Here is an 18,346-nt window from a genome sequence, read left to right as displayed (position 1 = left end):
GTGACCAGCTGGTTGTGAATTGTGAATATAAAGTTTTTCTCTTTTTTGTATCTCTGCAGGTATGTGATGGGAAGGTATCTGTCCATGTTATTGAAGGGGATCACCGCACCTTATTGGAGGGAGATGGCGTTGAGTCAATTATTGGGATCATCCACAGCTCACTGGCAGAGCCACGTGTCAGTGTCCGAGAGGGTTAACTACTTCTGCTTACTTACTGTCAATGGTGAAGAAAATGCCAACAACATTCCCTGTTATGACAGACCCCAAGGAACTCTTCCTGTTGTTCAACATCTCATCCACTCTGCTGCCAGAACTGGGAAGTCCAGCTGAACTTGATTGGTCTCTTTCTCTCTTTCTTGCTCATCTTTTCCTTTCCCAACTTTTATGGGTTCTCTCTCCTCCTTCCCTCCCTAGGCTCTATTTTCCCCTCGTATCCCTGTCCGTGTTACTCTAGTGCTGTGACTCTGTCACTGTGCACATCTATGAGGGTTCCCCACTGATGGTTGCTTCCTACACCCTTGGCAGTATGAAAAACAAATTTAGGAGTAGATTTCTTGTGCTCTATATTGTTTTGTCTTAACAGTATTCCAAAGGGTATGTGATAGCACTTGTTGACCAAGCCCAGTGAGCAGGGAGGGGAGCTGCAGCTGATTTCGGAGATACCTTTTGTCTGTGAAGAATCTGTCTGTAGTTAGGTCAGAAAGAGGATTCCATGAGGCTTTTGTAACTATATTTTTTTAATTTGATATATTCTAAGTATTTATTGTGTCAAACCAGAGACGACTTAACTTGGTTTTAATTTATCGTGGGTTATAGCAGAAAAGAAACATCCCTTTTTGGAGGGGAAGGTTTATTCTACAAGGGGAATTTGCCCATTTGTTAAACCAAAGTGCATCTTTGGAACAGTCTGGTTTCCTTTGGTTGTGTTGTGGGTTTTTTTTTTCCTTTTTCCTCTTTCTCCCACTGCCCTGCCCTGCTCAGAAAAGAGAAGGCAGAAGGGAGGGTTCTTGCCATCACCCACTCTTTTGAGGAGAGGGGGAGAGGAAGGGATGGTTTGACAGACGCCACTGTGTATTGAACAGCCTTAACTTGGGCGTCATAAAAACGGGCAAAGATGTCCCTAGGCAGGTACTTTGTTTATATTTGTGCAAGGTTCTGTGCTCTGCTGGATCAGGACCTTAGTAAAGCATTAAGACTATTGCTTTACCTTTATTCCCTCCCACCTCCAGGCTCAGCACCCAACCAGACATTTGGAACGGGGCAGGAAATAGAATTCTTCAACGATAACTGAACAAATCCTCCTACCCCTGCTCTCCCATAACCAAAGCTCAGGCAAACATACAAGCATCTGCCCAAAGCCCGTGTTTTATTTGGCACAGGGCTTGCTTAAGCCTTGTGTATTCATTTTCCTCTCAGTAATGAGACTGGAGATCCCACATAAGTTAGCTAAGTAATCAGTTTGATGGTATGATTTTAAGGTATAGTACCTTTTTAAGGGAAACTTGCATAAAATTCAATTAAAAGTTTCTTGCCTTTGCTATGCCGGATCTGTCCTTTCCGAAATCAGTAAATCCTTGCTACACTTATGATACAGAGGAGACCTGGGTAGCAGCAAAGCACCAAATAGGAGGAGCCATTGTGCCTCTCAGAACTGCTGTGAAACCCCAGTTCCCTCCATCTTCATCCCCCAGTGAAGTGTCCTGTTTAGTACAGGAGCATTCCAGTGACAGGAATGGGTGGCTCTTCACTACAGGTTCTGACCTAGTGTCTTTTGCCTATACCACCCTCTGTTGATAGTGGCTGGGTTAACTGGTTTTAGTTTTATAACATATTTCTTTTGTGAAATCTGAAATAAAACCAACATAATGTCAGCTTAAAGCATCTCCAAAATAAGTCTTGTTCTTTTTTCTTTTTCTTTTTTCTTTTTTTTAATACTTTTTGGTCTGAAGAGTGTCTTTTTCTTGTTGGCTTTCCTAGTATTAAACAGAATTGATCACTGGTTGGCTTTTTGTCTCATTCTCTACCGCCACTTCTTAATTCTGTGTCTCACCTGGAATCTCTTATTTCTTGGTATAAAGCGAAAACTGCTGCTGGCATATCTGATTTGGAGTCTGTAGAAATAATAACAATAATAAAGAACACTTATTATTCTGGAGCATGGCTTCTTGTTGCCATGATTTTGGTACCTTAGATACACCCACAAGACTGACATCTCAAATTCTAATTCTGGCTCCACTGTTGTGGTTTTGGACAAGCTATTAATGCTACTGCCTCAGTTTCCCCATCTGTAAAAGGGGACTAATAGCATCTACCTCAAGGTCGTTGAGAGTGTTAGATAGGCAATAGGTACAAATGCTATTAAGTTGTTGGGTATGATGACCAGGTGTTGGGTGGTAACAGAAGGAGGGAAGCAGGCAGTGTGCGAGGTGCCTCACAGCTGCAAAGAATCTAATGCTGAAGATTCACCCACAGTGAACTGGTACTTCATTGTATCTACTACACACTATCCACGTGCATCCTAGCACAGGATACTACATAAACCACATGTGGATTTGGTTTGTTTTAATTTAACTACTGGCAGTTGGAGTGAGCCTTGAAAGAAAGTTGAAAGAATCCTACTTGCCTGGGTTGTATTGAAAACCTAGAAGGAAAAAGAAAGGCGTGATTAAGTAAACAGGTACATCAGTTCTGTATTTAACGAGCCTGAATGGGCTGTGTGGGGGGAGCAAGGACTAATGCTCTTCCACCTGTTGAAGCAGGAGTGGGACGAGTTCTCTGTATAAACATAAATGTGCATGGCCTCATCTAAGCAAAGCTTGAAGGTACTGGTTTAGTAATAGAAGCTCCTCAAGGATTACTTACTTTTAGCCTATATGCTCTCAATGTTCTTGTGGTTGTTATTTGAAAAGCAGAAGGTTGTTTTGTTTTGGGCGTTTTTTTTTCCCCCCCCATAATTGTCTAATTATGAGCTGCTGCCCCTGTAACCCATTATGTATCTGGCTGCTGAATCCAGTGTGCCAAAAATAAAAACCTTATTAGTGCTGGTACGGCTTGTTGTTTCTCAGTAGTCCATCAGATAGACATAGGTAAACAAGAAGAGCATAACGCAAAATCTAATACTGCAGCTGCTTGTTTTGAGAAGACAAGGGCAGAAGCAGAGCCCTTCCTTCACATACACCCTTTTATGTGAAATCGAAGTGGGAGTCTTTTGTCAGCTGCTCCTCGCTTCCCACCCTCCTTTTCAGCTGGCTTCTCCCAGCTTCTCTAAGACCAGCACCGTGTAATCCCAAGGTTGAAAACCACAGTCCCCTCTTGGCCCTATAGATTTATTTAGGCTCACAAAGTCACATTGCTATTCTGAAATGGTGGGCAGTATGCCTTAAATCTGCAATATAGCCTTAATAGTAAGAATAAGAATGTACTGCACACAGCACATCTACTCATCAGCACCGACGCTAGTATTTTCTTTTTCTATTCTACCACATTCCTGAGGGGAAATATGCCAATTTTGCCAAAGGTGATAGCTGAAAAAATGCGGGAAGGGTCACAGTTTACCAGACCTGGTGCCTTTAAACAGTGACACCGGACCCCAGGGGAGAAGCTTTCTGGTGCTGAGATGGAGGTCAAGTAAAGATTTAAGATAGAATAGTCATAAAGGAAGCGGGTGTTTATTTCTCCTGCCATTAGTTAAGTTACCGTAACTGAAGATCAGACACCTTGCCAGCAAACCAGGGTCAAAAGAAAGAAAAAAATAACCCTAGAGCAGCTGCATGAGAGGGGATGGGGGTGTTGAAGGAGGGCTGGAGAGGCTGGGTCTTTAAAATAGCCGAACTGGTTCTTTAGGCCTCCAGAAGGTAGCGGAAGATGGTAGAAAACAATCAGGGGAGCTTGAAGCTCAGCTAGTTCTTGCAGCAGGGTTCGTCACAGCCACCGGTGCTGGAAAATCGGGGATGAGGAGGAGAAACGTGGGCTTTGGCAGCAACCTGGACAATGGACAGGCTGCAACAGACTTTGGGTGGGAAGGGACCGGGAACATCACCTAGTTCCAACCCCCTGCCACGGGCTGGGACGGCTCCCCCACGCCATGATTTTGTTTGAGTTTCTCCCTTTTGAAGAGGGAACATCTCAAAGTTACGCTGACGTTTTGACTGGAGTAGAGATGAGGCAGTTTTGATGTTCTGGTAGATAAGAAGAGGAAATCTCCCGCTGGTGGCCAGCAGCTTTATAAAACGCTACGGAAGGAGCGGGTTTGTGGTGTACGTTGTTATTTTCGGCTCAGCCGGGGGGATCCTTTCCAATGCCCCCCCTGCACCGAGGACCGGTGCGACCCCTGGGCCCGACCTCTCCTAACCATCAGCAGCCGCTTCACCGGGGCGTCTGCCCCGAAGCCCCACCTCGGGCCTGGCGGGGGCGGGCTCCGGGCAGGGGCCGCAGCGGCGGTCGCCCGGGTCTGGCCGCCTCAGGGTCGCCGGGGATCCGTATCCGGCGGTGGCGGGGAGGCCGCCCGCCCGCCTCCGCCCTCACGGCGCCGCGCGGGTCGAGGGCGCGTCTCGGCCCGCTGGGGGTGCGAGCACCGGTCGGTACCGCGGGAGGGGCCTGTGGGGTCCCGGCCAGCGCGGCCTTCCCTGGCCCGGACTGCGCCGCGCCCGGCCCCTGCTGTCGGCGCCGCGGTTTCCGGGGGGTTGACGGCGCGCGCTGCGCTGCGGATCCGGCCGGAGCGAGATGGCGGTGGCACCGTCCGGCCGCCTCGCTGCCCCGCCAGGGCCCAGCCATCGCGCCCGCCCCCGGGCCTCAGGCGGCGGCTGCGAGCCCCGGTACGGCGGCGCGGGGGCGGCGGCTGCCGCGGCGCCGCACGGGCGGGCAGGCGGGAGATGCCGAAGCTGCGCGGGGAGGCCTTCTGGAGGGAGACGCTGCGGAGCGCCCACTACGTGGTGGCGCCCATGGTGGACCAGAGCGAGCTGGCCTGGAGGCTGCTGAGCCGCCGCCACGGCGCCCAGCTCTGCTACACGCCGATGCTGCACGCCCAGGTCTTCCTCAGGGACGCCAACTACCGCCGCGAGAACCTCTACGGCGAGGCCTGTCCCGAGGACCGCCCGCTCATCGTGCAGGTGAGCGCCGCCGCCGGGAGACGCCGCCGGCCCGGCCTGGGGCGGGAGCGGCGGCGGGGCCGCCCCGGGCTCCCCCTGCCCCGGGCTCCCCCTGCCCCGGGCGGCTCCTCACCCGCCTCAGCACATCCAGGGGATCGCAGATGGGCGTGAGTTCAAGCGAGGCAATCTCAGCCAGATTTTAAAGTGGTTGTATAGGATGACAGGAGTCTCGTTTTCTTCACCTAAATACGGCTAACAGCACTTTGCTCAGGAAGAGAAGTTTTTTTTCTGTTTGTCTTTTGCCTAGCAAAGAGGATTTGGTGTCCTGACCACAGGGGCCTAGAGCACCAGACTCCTCGGCACCTCATCTTTAGAGATGGAGTGCAGCTGGTCTTCTAGAGGCAGAGGTGGTTCCAGATCTGATACCGCTCGGGGAGGATCACAGGTTTTCCAGTAGCTCTCTGAAGCCATGAGCTCAGTGCTCAGCTCCAGAACAAGAATGCAAGGAAGGTAGGACACACTTATAAGCTTACGAAGCTTCTGGAATACTGCGCGAGGCTCAGATACATCCCTCTGCTCCATCCAGAGAGGGAGAGGGGCCTGTGGGGCAGGGAGAGGCGGTCGGCACGAGCAGAGGAATGGCTTGATTTCCACATGGGGAGCACTTAGATGGAGGAGGACTCTTCACCCTGGAAGAGAGGTGTCTCCCCTGACTGAGGGGAGAGATGAAAGAAGTCTCTGAAAGCATGACTGGCATGAAGATGAGGAATGGGAAGCAAACGTTAAGTAAGGGCGGTAGCCCTAAGATAGCTATAAACTGCAAAATTTAATTACTGTGGGATGTAGCGGGTGCTGAAAGATTACATGGGTTCAAAAAGCAAATGAAGGAAAACTCTACTGAGGGTCATTGTGCAGGAAACGCCACTTGTGCTTCCAAAGTCCTTGAAGAGACTTTTCAGCTTCTGCTCTTCCCTGGGCATCTGTTGACCGTTATCAGGGCAGGATGAGGTGGACGTTTGGTCTGCCTCGGTACAGCTTTGCTTATTCTCCTTTTTCTGTGGGAGGTAGCTTCTTTTGCCACAGAAAAATACAGGTGGCAGAAATTTAAATAGTCTTAGAGAGCTCTTAAGTGTTTTGAACACGGATCTGCAGCTCAGTAGGCTGCGTGTTCTGGGTGAACCTACCTGAAGGGTGTCAGCTACTGCGAGCTTCTTCCCACTCGCCACTTTTGGACACAAGGCACAGAACGAACTGGATTAATCCTTGGCTGGATCCGGTACAGCAATCCTTACTGAATTCTGCCGTATTTCTGGGCAGGTTTGAGTTTTGGTCACAGGCTCTTGGAAGTAGATCAGGCAGGGGTACATCCGAGCCCAGCCTGCCCTGCGGGCTTTGTTTGCTGTGTGAAAATCCTCCCTGATGGGCCTTGCTTGGAGGCTTTCAGTCGTCTCAGAGAAAGCAAATGGCTTTTCTGGCTTTGCTTGGCGTCGGCCATAATTTATGTAGTGCTGTAACCTTCAGCTCACCTATGTTTGAGTTTAAATCCCTATTATTTAAAGATGTGATGGCATTAGGTTTTTGTTAATGAATTTTAGAAAATCTGTTTGAAAGCATAAATGAGAAGAATAGTCTGGCTCTGTCCTCTTCGACAAAGCAGCTTCAAATTAACCTAATTTTTCATAATAAACTGATTTTTGCACTGTGCTTCAAATGTAATATTAATTATATTTAAGTCTGAGCATTTGACTAACAGCCCAATGTGTCTGTTTCACACTCCACACTAATGTGAATTAATTTTGGAGACAGTGGTGCGTATTGGTATCTACAAAGTTCGATTTGTCTCGACACCCAGAGACACCACAGGTAACTCTTTTCTTCTGCACCACCTTTATGTATTAAAATGCTACAGCTGTTCGTTCTACAGCTGTTCTAATTTTACTAGTTGTTCCCTCTTATTCTTGGGTACTACACGTAAAATATTCTTTGCCTCTTGAATGCTCATCTTTCTCATTTTGTCATTTGAAGGTTGAGGATCTTTAGCTGGTAAGAGTCACAGGTTTTGCTTGGGGTTTTCTTTTTTTTTTTTTTTTTTTTAAGAAATGATGTATTCTGTTATTAACTGTGCATATTATGCCTGTTTTCAGTAGCAAGTAGTTGCTTACTAACTGATGTCATAACGTGTTGTCAATACTTGAAGAAAGCTATCTCCTGATTATTCCACTTTTCTCTGTCTTTCTCAGTTCTGTGCCAATGACCCTGAAGTGTTTGTCCAGGCAGCACTGTTGGCTCAAGATTATTGCGATGCCATAGACCTAAATCTGGGTTGCCCCCAAATGATTGCAAAGAGAGGTATGTGCAAATCTGAACCCTGGATAAACAGAAATCGCATGTTTCAAATGTGAATATTGGAAGTAAAACACCCAGGGGACCAAAATAAGCCTTGTGGCGGGGGATGGCTCTAGTACTGCTGAAGTCAGACTCAGTTACACCTACTTTAACAGATAATGTTTTGTGGTACCGAAAGCAAAAATCAGATACACTAATAATTAATTCCAACTTGTCTTGAGTGACAGCTCTTGTGTCTAGAATATCCTTCAGAAGAAGTACTTTTAGCAAGAGCTTGATTTTCTTTCTGATTTCAGTGGCTCAAACAGCCTAATTTTGTAAAACTGCATTTAAAATTATATCATGTGAGCACTTAGTGTTTCCTATTTCCGTGATACTTGCACAGTTTATTCACGTCAGCGTTTAATAGGATAGCACCTGCTGAATCCCTTAAAGGTATTACAAGGATAGGTACGTTTTTAAAACCATAATCAGTGTTTGAAAATTTTGGATCAGTTAGGATGTCAAGGAAAGATTTGTTCAGTAACTGCCCGTTCCTCTTCTAAAATGTCTGTGTAAGACTAATAGGAAACGATCAGTGATGTCCAGGGCAAATAGATCTTTCAATACAATCAGGTTTTATCCTGGGGGGAATTTTTAAACACCTGGTATAAAAAGTTGGACTTTGAGCTGCCAGTGTCAACACACCAGCCCATGGGAGTAGCGGTGAAAGTAGGGTGTGGGGATTCATTGTTTATCCTGTAAATCCAGCGTGGTGTGGGGAACAGAATGATCCAACTCTTCCAGTTTGGGCAGGACAGAGCAACTCTGTTTCTGCCAGGGAGATGGATGAGTGTCTGGATCTTTGTATGTGAAGGTTTGTGAAAGCTGTGTACCTCAGAGTCTTCTTCTCCTGTACAAGTCTCTCATATGCTATTTTATTACAGGTCACTACGGAGCATTTCTGCAAGAGGAGTGGGATCTTCTTCAGAGAATGAGTAAGTCTTTAGAGAGGCTTCACTTTGAGAGGGAATGGGATGAACTTATCACGGAGAGGAGGTTTAGAGATTTTGGGGGAAAGGAGGTGCAGCACGTTTCTTTGGGGAGGGTTGTGTTTGGGTTGTTTTTTTTTCCTTTCTTACTGTATTCTAGTGGCACCCTCAACATACTTGGTGGTATCCCACTACAAACTTATGCTAGATCTGCTAAAAGACTTCAGTACCCGAAACAGACTTTGGGTGGAATTGAGTCACTTGAGTCCCAGTCTAATGATGGCTTAGTGCCTCTCCAGCTCTAGAAACAGCAGAACTCCCCGTGCCTTGCTTTTTCACTTGGAAGCTCTTGGGTGCCAGGAGCTGTGTTTCTGCTTGCAGCCACAGTTGCCCTTTTCTGATCAACTCAGCGTGCTCTTTCTGCCCACACCGTAGCAAGTTACGCCACCCTTCTCCAAATTTTTGTAGGATCTTTTCAGACTATCGGTAGCAGTTGTGAACTGTATCATATTTTTTGAAGAAATGCATTTGGAACTGATTTTAAAAGCAAGGTTTTGGTCATTGTGTAGAGCTGAGAATGTGCCTTTGCCCCACTTCAAAGCGAGCGTCTGAATGGTGAAGTTAAAGAGTCTTAACTTCTGTTTGCGTTCCCTGTGGTCCAGGGAATCTTGAATGATGTTTGGCACAAAGACACTGCTGAGAACCTGGAAAGACAGACAGTGCTTCCCTGCCCAGCATGTAATGTGGTTGTTGGGGCACTTTTCTTAGGAGCAAAAGATGCAAATCGGAACAGCCTCAAGGCGAGAGGAGAACCCAGGCCATCTAGTTGGGTGAGAACCCAGGCTGTCGAGTAAGAGGGTTGTCTTACTGGGCTGTTGTATAAAAGGTGGTCAAAGCTTCCTCTTCCCCTTTCTCCCCCAGCCTTCTTTAAAATGATGGAGTGCTATTTTCTGCTTTCACCTGTATACACCTTGCTCGCTCCTGTGAAAGGCTGATAGGACGTGCCTATCATTAGAGCTTCTAGGATTTGGATTAGAAGAAAGCAGGTGACTTCTTACATTACACATCCAAGCTCTGGAAGAGAAGAGAATTTCAGGCATGCAACTGCTCAGTGTTCTCCTGTTGGCTGTCTTTGGTTGCTCTCTTTTTAGTAGTTTTCTGAGTCTGTGCACTGTGTAAATACTATGGGAGTTTAACAGGTTGTTCCAGATATCACTGTGACTCTGTAACCTACGTTTACTACTTAATTGGCTCCACAGCCTCCCTCAGTTGATAAGCCTCTGCTTAGCATGGACAAGACTCTACTTGTCGTGATTATTTGGGTGATAATTTGGAAAGAAGCATGGCATCTCTTGCAGGAAAGGTGGACAAGCGACTATTAATGTTGTTGGCAGAATAGAGGGAGTACAATAGCCTGTCATGAGAGTAAACCTCTATCAATGATTAAGATTTGAGGGGGGTGGTCCTTGAAAGTGAAGGTTTGAGGCAGTGGAAACATTAGGGCCATTAAACGCTGACTATTTTATGCCTTCTCGTTAGAATGTAGATTTTGTGCTTCATGTTTTACTATTACTTGATTAACCTGTGCAATAAGGATTGCAGAGGACATTGCTGATTGTTTAAGCTGTGAGAACTGCATAGCATTAACTTTCCAGGGTGCTTCCATACCACACCCAGTATCAGACCTTGAGGAGAGTAGGCGCTTTTCATAGCATTGTGCAGCCCACTTACCTGTCTTTTCAATCTTTCCCAGTTTTACTGGCTAACGAGAAGCTCTCTGTTCCCATCACATGCAAAATCCGCGTTTTCCCAGAAATTGACAAGACAGTGAAGTATGCACAGATGCTGGAGAAAGCTGGCTGCCAGGTAAGGAGGCAGCTGCTCCCTCTACTCTTGCATTGGACACGTGTCTCTGTGTAAAGCATCCGATGAGCGGATCTTGGTGCACTGTGGAGATGAACAGGCTGCATTGTTTTACAGACAGAGAAAACGGGACGCAGAGAGACTGTACGTATTTGGAGTCATAGGCAGCAGCTCCATAGTATGATATGGAAGGCATCATGACTTCGGAGTCTCTCTTGTAATCACTGCACAGTGCAGCGTCCTTCATGTGGCTGGGCATCTCAGTCTAACGTAGTGCTGCAGGAGGCAGTGCAAATGCTTGAAATCCACAGGGCTATGGAAAAAAAACAGTATCTAAGAAATAGGCAGCCTTCTAGGATTTAACTCCAGTTAAATTGGAAGAGACGGTCTGTAGTTAGAGCCAGTACCGACAGTATTCAGGCCTTCTGCTGAGGAGCAAGACAGGTCAACATATCACAAATTCCGTAATGAATCACTAATGGGAGCCAATGCAATGGGAGATCTGGAGGTTGTCCCAAGATACAATCTTGTCGTGCTGCGGAATAGCGAGCTGAAAGAAGCCCAAGACCGTGCCACGGTAGGTGAGCGGCTGATACCTTTCTGTGATACCAAAGCCTCTGCACTGTTGAAACAGCAGAGGGAATTCAGTGGCATCCATGAAGTGTATGGGGTAAAAGGAAATTCTTGTTATTGGATTTGTTCCGGTGGCTCATTACACATGAAAAGTAAATGTAACTTTGTGTTCTAGCTGCTGACCGTGCACGGCCGCACTAAAGAACAGAAAGGACCGCTTGCTGGTGTGGCATCTTGGGAGCACATTCAAGCTGTCAGGTTAGTGAGCAGTACCAACCTTAGTGGATTTTAAACAGAGTGTGCAGTGACATTGAAGAGCAATCAAATTGGTGTGACGGGAGCAGAATTTCTGGCTGGACTCTAATTTTCAATTTTATGCATCTGTTTTATTCACTGGTGTAGAAAAGCTGTAAGCATTCCTGTATTTGCAAATGGAAACATCCAGTGTCTCAGTGATGTGGAAGAATGTATCCGTAAAACAGGAGTGCATGGTGTCATGAGTGCAGGTAAAGAAAATTAACTTTTACTCATAATAGATGAGAATACGATCTGTTTATTACTCCCTTAGCAGCCCCATACACATTTATTAAAAGCTTATGGTCAGACTGACTTGGTGAACAGCTTTGACTGAAAGCTGAGTGGCCATTCTCTCTACTCTCGTACTGGCCATCTCTCACCAGGACAAGGAATCACTTAAGATTTCTAAGAATTGTAATGTTGGACTTGTAGTAGCATTGAGTGGACAGCTCAGATTAATTACTTGGCAAAGGCATTTGGGGCTCCTGTTGTCCTGGAATATTTTCATGACATCTGTTAATCAACAGAATGGTTTTTGAATGGATCTTGATGCACTAAGTGCGTCCACTGATTAATGTTCCTGCAGATGGTTCATGTTGGGTTGGGACAAGAAAGAATTGGCATAACTTCCTACAGGAAGAGCTAGGATAAACATCAGAAAAAGCTTCCAATCACTCGCACAGTTAAAGCGATCAAACATATTTTCTGGGAGGTTGTAGAATCTTATTTTTAGAAAATACTGGTTAACAAAAGGCTTGTGAAGCTAGTAGAGAAAAGCATAGTGAGAAACAGTGTCTGTAAACTTAGGCCAGACAAATGTGATTACAGACGTACGGTAAGACACCCATTGTCCAAATATTTAACCATTGGGCAACAAAAGCAGTGATTTTTTTATTTATTAATTTTGTTGCTGTCTTTGTATCAAGACTGGATGCCTTTCTGGCAAATGTACTTTAATTATATATGAGCTATTTGGCTCAATTAAGAATTGTGTAGTGAATTACAGTATCCTGAGGTCAGGCTAGAGCTGTGTGAACCCTGTGTTCCTCTGTTGAGTACATGGCTGATGTGTCTGTGACGGGCTGGTAGAATCACAACGGAGCTGATGAAGCTCCAGAGCCTAGATTTTGTTTTCTGTTTCAATCCTGAAATGAAAGTTTGAGTATTTCTTTTCATTCCCTAGAAGGTAATCTTCATAACCCAGCTTTGTTTGAGGGCCGGAACCCATTGGTGTGGGAGATGGCTGAGGAGTATCTGGAGATAGTGCAGAAGTACCCTTGTCCATTGTCTTATGTTAGGGCTCATCTCTTCAAGCTCTGGCATCACACGTGAGTATCTCCAGAGAACTCTTAATGTTTTCAGGGCTCATCCTGCTTAGCAAGTGTCTGGCTTTTCTGGACAGGGATTTGTTTGGCCAGAATTAGTGTTGCTGCAAGGTTTTCTTTCCTGGACTTGGCTGGAGAGAACGTGGGCTGAGGCCTTTACCCCTTTCACTGCGTATCTGGGAAACAGGACACGGGGAATGAACACGGTTCCACAAGATAAGCCAGGGCGTGCGCTCACAGCACATCAGCTGCCGTGTGGCAATTGCCCGTATGCACACATGCACTTCATGGCAAACATGAGTTAACTAACTCCTGCTTCGCTGTGAGGCAAACTGCCTTGTGCCCAGTGTGGAGTAAGAGCACGGGCAGTTCCTGGGGAGCAGCTGATGCACTGTACGTTCGTGTTCGCTTATCTCTAAGTGCCTTGGTTGTCTGCCAAGTATTTATTGGGAAAAGAGGAGCAGGTATGTGTGTGCTTTTCTCTGGACTTACAAGAAAGAAGATAAGCTTATACCGAAGGCAAGTGCAGCAAGAAAAAAGAAATTCTATAAAAAGCTTTTATAAAGACATTTTTAGTTGATCTCCTCAGTCTAGCAATAATGAATGAATATGACTTGGTGTTTGGGATTTGCCTCAGGCTTCAAGTTTACCAGCAGCTGCGTGAAGAATTAGCAAAAGTGAAGACTCTAGAGGGCATTGTAGATGTCAACAGGGAGCTGAAACTACGATGCCAGGTACCAAGCTGGGCCCTGATCTCCCAGAACAACACTGTCTGCTCTTGGTGGGGACTGAGCATGTCTGTCCTGCAGTTGGTGTCCGTTAGTCACTTCACTGAATGTTGTGGCTTACCAACCTTGATTTTGGTAGTTTACTGCAGTAGCAGCCCCGTAAAGCTGAACAGCTTTACATGGGATAAAGTTGATTCAGGAGTTACAAATCTGCTTCATCTGTCTTAGTAGGGGTTTTTTGCCTATATGTAACTGTTAGTTTAAATTCCAATTTGTTGTTTTCTGGAGTTGGAAGTATTTAAAGTATTTCCTGAGATCTCCAGGAAAACTGACTGTAACTCTGTGCTGCAGGAAGAAATAGCTAATCAGAAAGAAGGAGAAAAGCCAAAAGAAGGGCTGCCTTTTTTCCACTGGATCTGTCAGCCGTACATCAGGCCAGGGTGAGTTTCCTATTCTAACACGGACAGGTACCCATAGGCCTTTCCCACCCGTACTGTCACTACAGAGCCATCCACTTCTGTTCTAGGAGCTTATATTCATTTGATAATAAGTGAAGAAAATCGATTAGTTTTATTCTGGTTTGTTTTTTTCACGGTTATTGCTTTGTTTGCGGGGATATTGCTCATCGTACGCATCTTCTCCTTTAGATCCTCCTCAGATTTCTCTCTGGAAAGTAAAAACCAAGAATTTCACTGAACTGCAGCTCAGAAAGAATCTGATATGCCACAGATAGGCTACCTGACAGTTCTTTATTGTTATACGTAACACAAATGTTGCTGATCACTGCCGGGGTAGCAAAGATGGGAACTAGATTGTATTCTATAAAGGATGCTTGTGTTTGTGTGGTCAGGCTTTTCGGATAGCTTATTCCCTTTCTGTTGTGAAAATTGGACTGAAGGAGAGAATGAGCACATTAAGATTAATACTTAAGTAAATTAAGTAAATACTAAAGTAAAACCTAGGAATAACAGGTTGACAGGTGCCTAACTAATTTAACTGGCCAACTTTTATTAACTTTCCAACCGATATATCTGGCAGAGTGTCTGTTATTAACAGCCAATGGTAACAAAAAAAGTTAGGTTTTTATATTCCACTGCTAAGGGCAATGACAATTCCGTGTCATTTAGCCATGATAGAAAGGTTTACAGTTTACCCAGATTTCTGTAAAGCAGAATAGTGGCCAGGGAACACCCGCTTCTTCCCTTCAGCCGACTTAGGGTGATATTCACTGTTTCAGGCCAAAGGAGAGATGCAAGGAGAATGGAGACAGTGGGACTGAAAAAGGTGTGCGAGGAAAACGTGCTCTGGAAGAGGAAGAAGATGGAAATTCTGAGCTTCTGTCAAAGAATAAGCAAAAAAAGAAGTTAAGAAATCCAAATAAAAGCTTTGATCCATCTTTAAAACGTAAGTTCCATTTATTGGCATAAATGCACGCAAAGCTGCTGGTATCACATCTGACATAAATCGCCACTGTTTGTTTTCCTTGTTCATGTAGTTGTAGAAACTTCTTTTAAAAGAGGGGGGATTATTGGGAAATTCTGGTGGTAGGCGACGATTCAAATTATGTTCGTTAGTAAACAAAGAAGGAGGTCACTGATCCACTATAAGAAGCTCTTTAAGATCAAAATGTTTTACAAACTAAATTGTAGTTGTCTCTAGTATTTGAAATTGGAATTTCATATGTATTTCAAGCAGATGGTCCTCATCATTTACGCTTTACTTGAGGATTAAAATTCTGTTTGGATTTATCTTAGAGGCACTTAAAAAGTCGAAGTATCTTTACTTTTGCACTGTTCTTTGAGGTACTTCATTTTTATTTCAAAAACAGTCTCTCTCTGGCTAGAAAAGCACCAAGCTTTGTCTGATCCTGGGGTTTAACTTACCATTGCTGAAATTGGGTCTCTCTCTTTTCCAGCGAAATATGCAAAATGTGATCAATGTGGAAACCCTAAGGTAAGTCAGTGCCAGTGTCCATTAAAGCATTTCCATTATATGGAAATTAAATGACCATGTAGTGGTCAACGGTTCAGTGTTGACCTGGATGGAGGTCAATGTTGACATCTGGATGGAGATGGGTGACGAGTGGTGTCTCTCAGGGGCCTGTATTGGGACCAGCACTGTATAGACAGTGGGATGAGGGAACCCTCAGCAAGTTTGTGGATGACACCAGGCTCTGTGGGGTGGTTGACACGGCTGAGGGATGGAGGGCAGCCCTGAGGAGAAGGACTTGGAGGTGCTGGAGGCGGGGAGAAGCTGGCCATGAGCAGGCAATGTGCGCTGGCAGCCCAGAAAGCCCCCTGCACCCTGAGCTGCATAGTGATAGGACGAGTGGTAATGGTTTCAGATTGAAAGAGGGGAGATTTAGATTAGACACTAGAAAGAAATTCTTTGCTGTGAGGGTGGTGAGAGCCTGGCCCAGGTTGCCCAGAGAAGCTGTGGCTGCCCCATCCCTGGAGGGGTTCAGGCCAGGCTGGACGGGGCTTGGAGCAACCTGGGCTGGTGGGAGGTGTCCCTGCCCAGGGCAGGGGGTGGGACTGGACGATCTTTAAGGTCCCAACTCTAACCATTCTGTGATTCTATGATTTATTGCTGCTAATGTACTTCTGCACGCGGACATACAAGCAGGGGGTAAGATGCAAGGAATAGCGTTCATTTCCAGCAGTAAAAGTAGCGTTACAGCTACGGGGACACACGCATGGGGTGTTGCTCTTCTGTGACACTTTAGAACCAGCAGCCAGCCGGGGCTCCGTTTGGAGCTGCAGCCACAGAAGAAAATATTTTTTTTTTTGCTGTGTTAATTATTGGGAAAACATTGAGCATTCATCTGGCTGGCTTTCAAGCCATCCTGTTTCATGGCTAATCCAGGTGACGCAGCTCGGTGCTCAGACATGACAGCCCGAAGCTGGGCTTAGTCTCGTTTTTGTTTTGCTCTTACACCATTGTCCTGTTGCGGCCCTTGAAATCTTGTGCCTGGGTCTGGGTTGGTTTCTGGGGTTGTGGTTTTTTTCTAGCTCGTGTTTCTAAGCTATGTCATGGGACGGGGGGGGACGACAACAAAAAAGCAAACAAACAAAAAGTTCAATCAAGGCTCCCTAAACATGAAGGAATTTTTAATTGGGGTGGAGGGAGACTTGTTCCAAAGTGCTTGTGGCCTGTGCCCACTTGTGTTGTGTAACTCGGGCTGCCCGAGGGATTACTGATGTTGCAGAATTTGAATGGGGAATTTTGTTTATTTTGTTTTGGTTTTTGTTCTCGAAATGCAAACGGTTGATAGTGGCTCCCCTGAGCTTCATCAGCCTGAGGTGTGACTGCCCTAATACGCGAGTTCGTGGGGTTGGTTTTTTTTTCCCCCCAAGGTCTGAGTGTGCAGAGCTATTGTTGTTACTGCTTGTTATAGTAAACAATAATTTTATTTTCACTGATACAAGCTTCTTTACACCCCATCCCAACCCAGGGCAATAAATGTGTGTTTAACATGTGTCGAGGATGCTGTAAGAAGAGAGCGTTCAAAGAGACAGCAGACTGTCCCGGTAAGTGCGGCCGCCCCTTGTTAGTCGTTGAGCGAACGCCTCATCTCCCACGTATGGTCATTACTGTCACCTTTGGTTTATGGGGTGTGTGTTAAAATCTACGTGTGTGTGTGTATTTGTGTATATATATATATATATACACACACACACATTGTGTATCTATATACAGTTTTATAGTGCCAGTTTAAAAGCCTGCTTTTCATTCTATGTACAGAATTTCTTCTGCTTCCAAAGCCTTGGGATGCAGAATTTCCAGCCTATGAGGACCCATTTGTTATAACTGTCAGGAATGAGCTATTTCCCGGTGTGGGCATCTCATTTCAGTTGTTTTTTGTGGGTTTTTTTGTTTTGTTTTTTTTTTCCCTCTCCTTCCCCCCACCCTTGCTCCTTCAGGTCACGGATTACTTTTTAAGACCAAATATGAAAAATCCCTTTCATGGCAGAGTAGTCAAAGGGTAATTCAAAGCCCAGAGCTCGGTCGGCGAGGAGCTGTGGCTGCGGGGGAGGCGGCTGCGCTGGAGGAGGCTGGGGACAGGGACGGGGCCGTGTGACACTTGGGACACGACCAGTGAGAGAGCTCCTGCCAGGCCTCCGCTTCCCTGGGCCAAAGAACGCGTGGTCTCCAGCTCACCGGCAGCTGTGTGAACTTGTTCCGCAGGTTATTTTAAGTTCTGGAAGTTTTATTTAATTAAAAAAAGCTGCGTACTCAGGGAATTATCCTGCATTTGAAATAAAAAGGATGCAACTGACTATCTCATGCTGTGGTTGAAAGACTGAAAATGCTGCATTTATTTTTTTTTTTTGGGTGGCTGCCATCACAATCTGCCGCCTTGTATGTTCATTAACCCTTCATGTCCTGTGTTTAATATCAGGGAATAAATTTCTTGTATTAGAACAGCCTTCTGGTGCGCTAAAAATAGCAGTGATGTCAGTGATTTCCTCACTAACAGAAATGTGTCCCGTTTGTCTGAGTTTCAATGCAGAAAGAAATCCAGCAGCACGTTGGAAACGTGAATGTAAAACCTATAAGGTGTTGCTGTAACCACACTCTGTATTAACAATTACTGGTTTTATACAGGATTATAAAGCTTCCTGGTGTCCCATTGGCCAAGGGTTGGAGGAAAATGAACTCTGTTGAAATAGAGGGGGGGTGTCTGTATCAATGAATAGGGTTTGGGGAAGGGGTAGGAAAAAGAAGGGTGATGTCCAGGGCACTGGTTTGCTGCAGCTGGGGGGGTGTTGGGCTGGGGGCAGGGGGAGGCCCCAACCCTGGCACCGCCCCAGGACCCACTTGCAGCAACTCAAACCTTTGCTTCTGGTGGCCAGAACATTAAGAGATTGGCCCTGCTCGACTAACTGTGCCTGGTTTAAGCCTCCCTGGAGACAGGGGTTATTCATAACTGGCCTCAATTTTTATTTTTGTTAGTTTTGATTTATTCCAGGCTGGTGTGTGACCTGCCATCTCTCTAACAGCCCACCGCAGCACAGTACTACCCCCTGAGAAGCCATCAGGTTTGTAAGCAAATAAAGCAAGCAAATGGTCAACACAATGTCAAGGCAACCATCCTACGGTCTGTAGCAACCTGCTCGGTTGTCTGTCCGTGGTTGTGACCAGCTGATGGTTTG

The 18,346-nt window shown here is 45.9% G+C and overlaps 2 protein-coding genes across 3 annotated transcripts in view; both read left to right on the top strand.

The window, feature by feature from the left end:
• Nucleotides 1–197, top strand: part of FASN (fatty acid synthase) — a 34,868-nt gene extending 34,671 nt beyond the window's left edge. Inside the window, exon 42 of the mRNA XM_074160027.1 lies at nucleotides 60–197. Coding sequence (XP_074016128.1) covers nucleotides 60–197 — 138 coding nt within the window. The remainder of the gene's footprint in view (nucleotides 1–59) is intronic.
• A 4,438-nt stretch (nucleotides 198–4,635) lies between these two features.
• On the top strand, nucleotides 4,636–17,613 carry DUS1L (dihydrouridine synthase 1 like). Of its 2 annotated transcripts, none has more exons than XM_074160068.1 (13): nucleotides 4,636–5,108; nucleotides 7,328–7,436; nucleotides 8,360–8,410; nucleotides 10,158–10,270; nucleotides 11,016–11,098; nucleotides 11,243–11,346; nucleotides 12,321–12,465; nucleotides 13,100–13,196; nucleotides 13,542–13,630; nucleotides 14,428–14,594; nucleotides 15,106–15,143; nucleotides 16,645–16,720; nucleotides 17,114–17,613. In XM_074160068.1, the coding sequence occupies exons 1-13, from the start codon at nucleotides 4,872–4,874 to the stop codon at nucleotides 17,269–17,271; spliced, it is 1,467 nt and encodes a 488-aa protein (XP_074016169.1). In that variant the 5' UTR covers nucleotides 4,636–4,871; the 3' UTR covers nucleotides 17,272–17,613. The 2 variants fall into 2 exon arrangements, with proteins under 2 accessions (XP_074016169.1, XP_074016168.1); XM_074160067.1 differs by having other exon boundaries at nucleotides 4,793–5,108; nucleotides 17,164–17,611.
• The last annotated feature ends 733 nt before the right edge of the window (nucleotides 17,614–18,346 follow it).

The sequence above is a fragment of the Numenius arquata genome, chromosome 17 (genome assembly GCF_964106895.1).
Source record: "Numenius arquata chromosome 17, bNumArq3.hap1.1, whole genome shotgun sequence".
In the NCBI taxonomy this organism is placed as follows: Eukaryota; Metazoa; Chordata; class Aves; order Charadriiformes; family Scolopacidae; genus Numenius; species Numenius arquata.
This window is presented reverse-complemented; position numbering and strand designations above follow the sequence as displayed.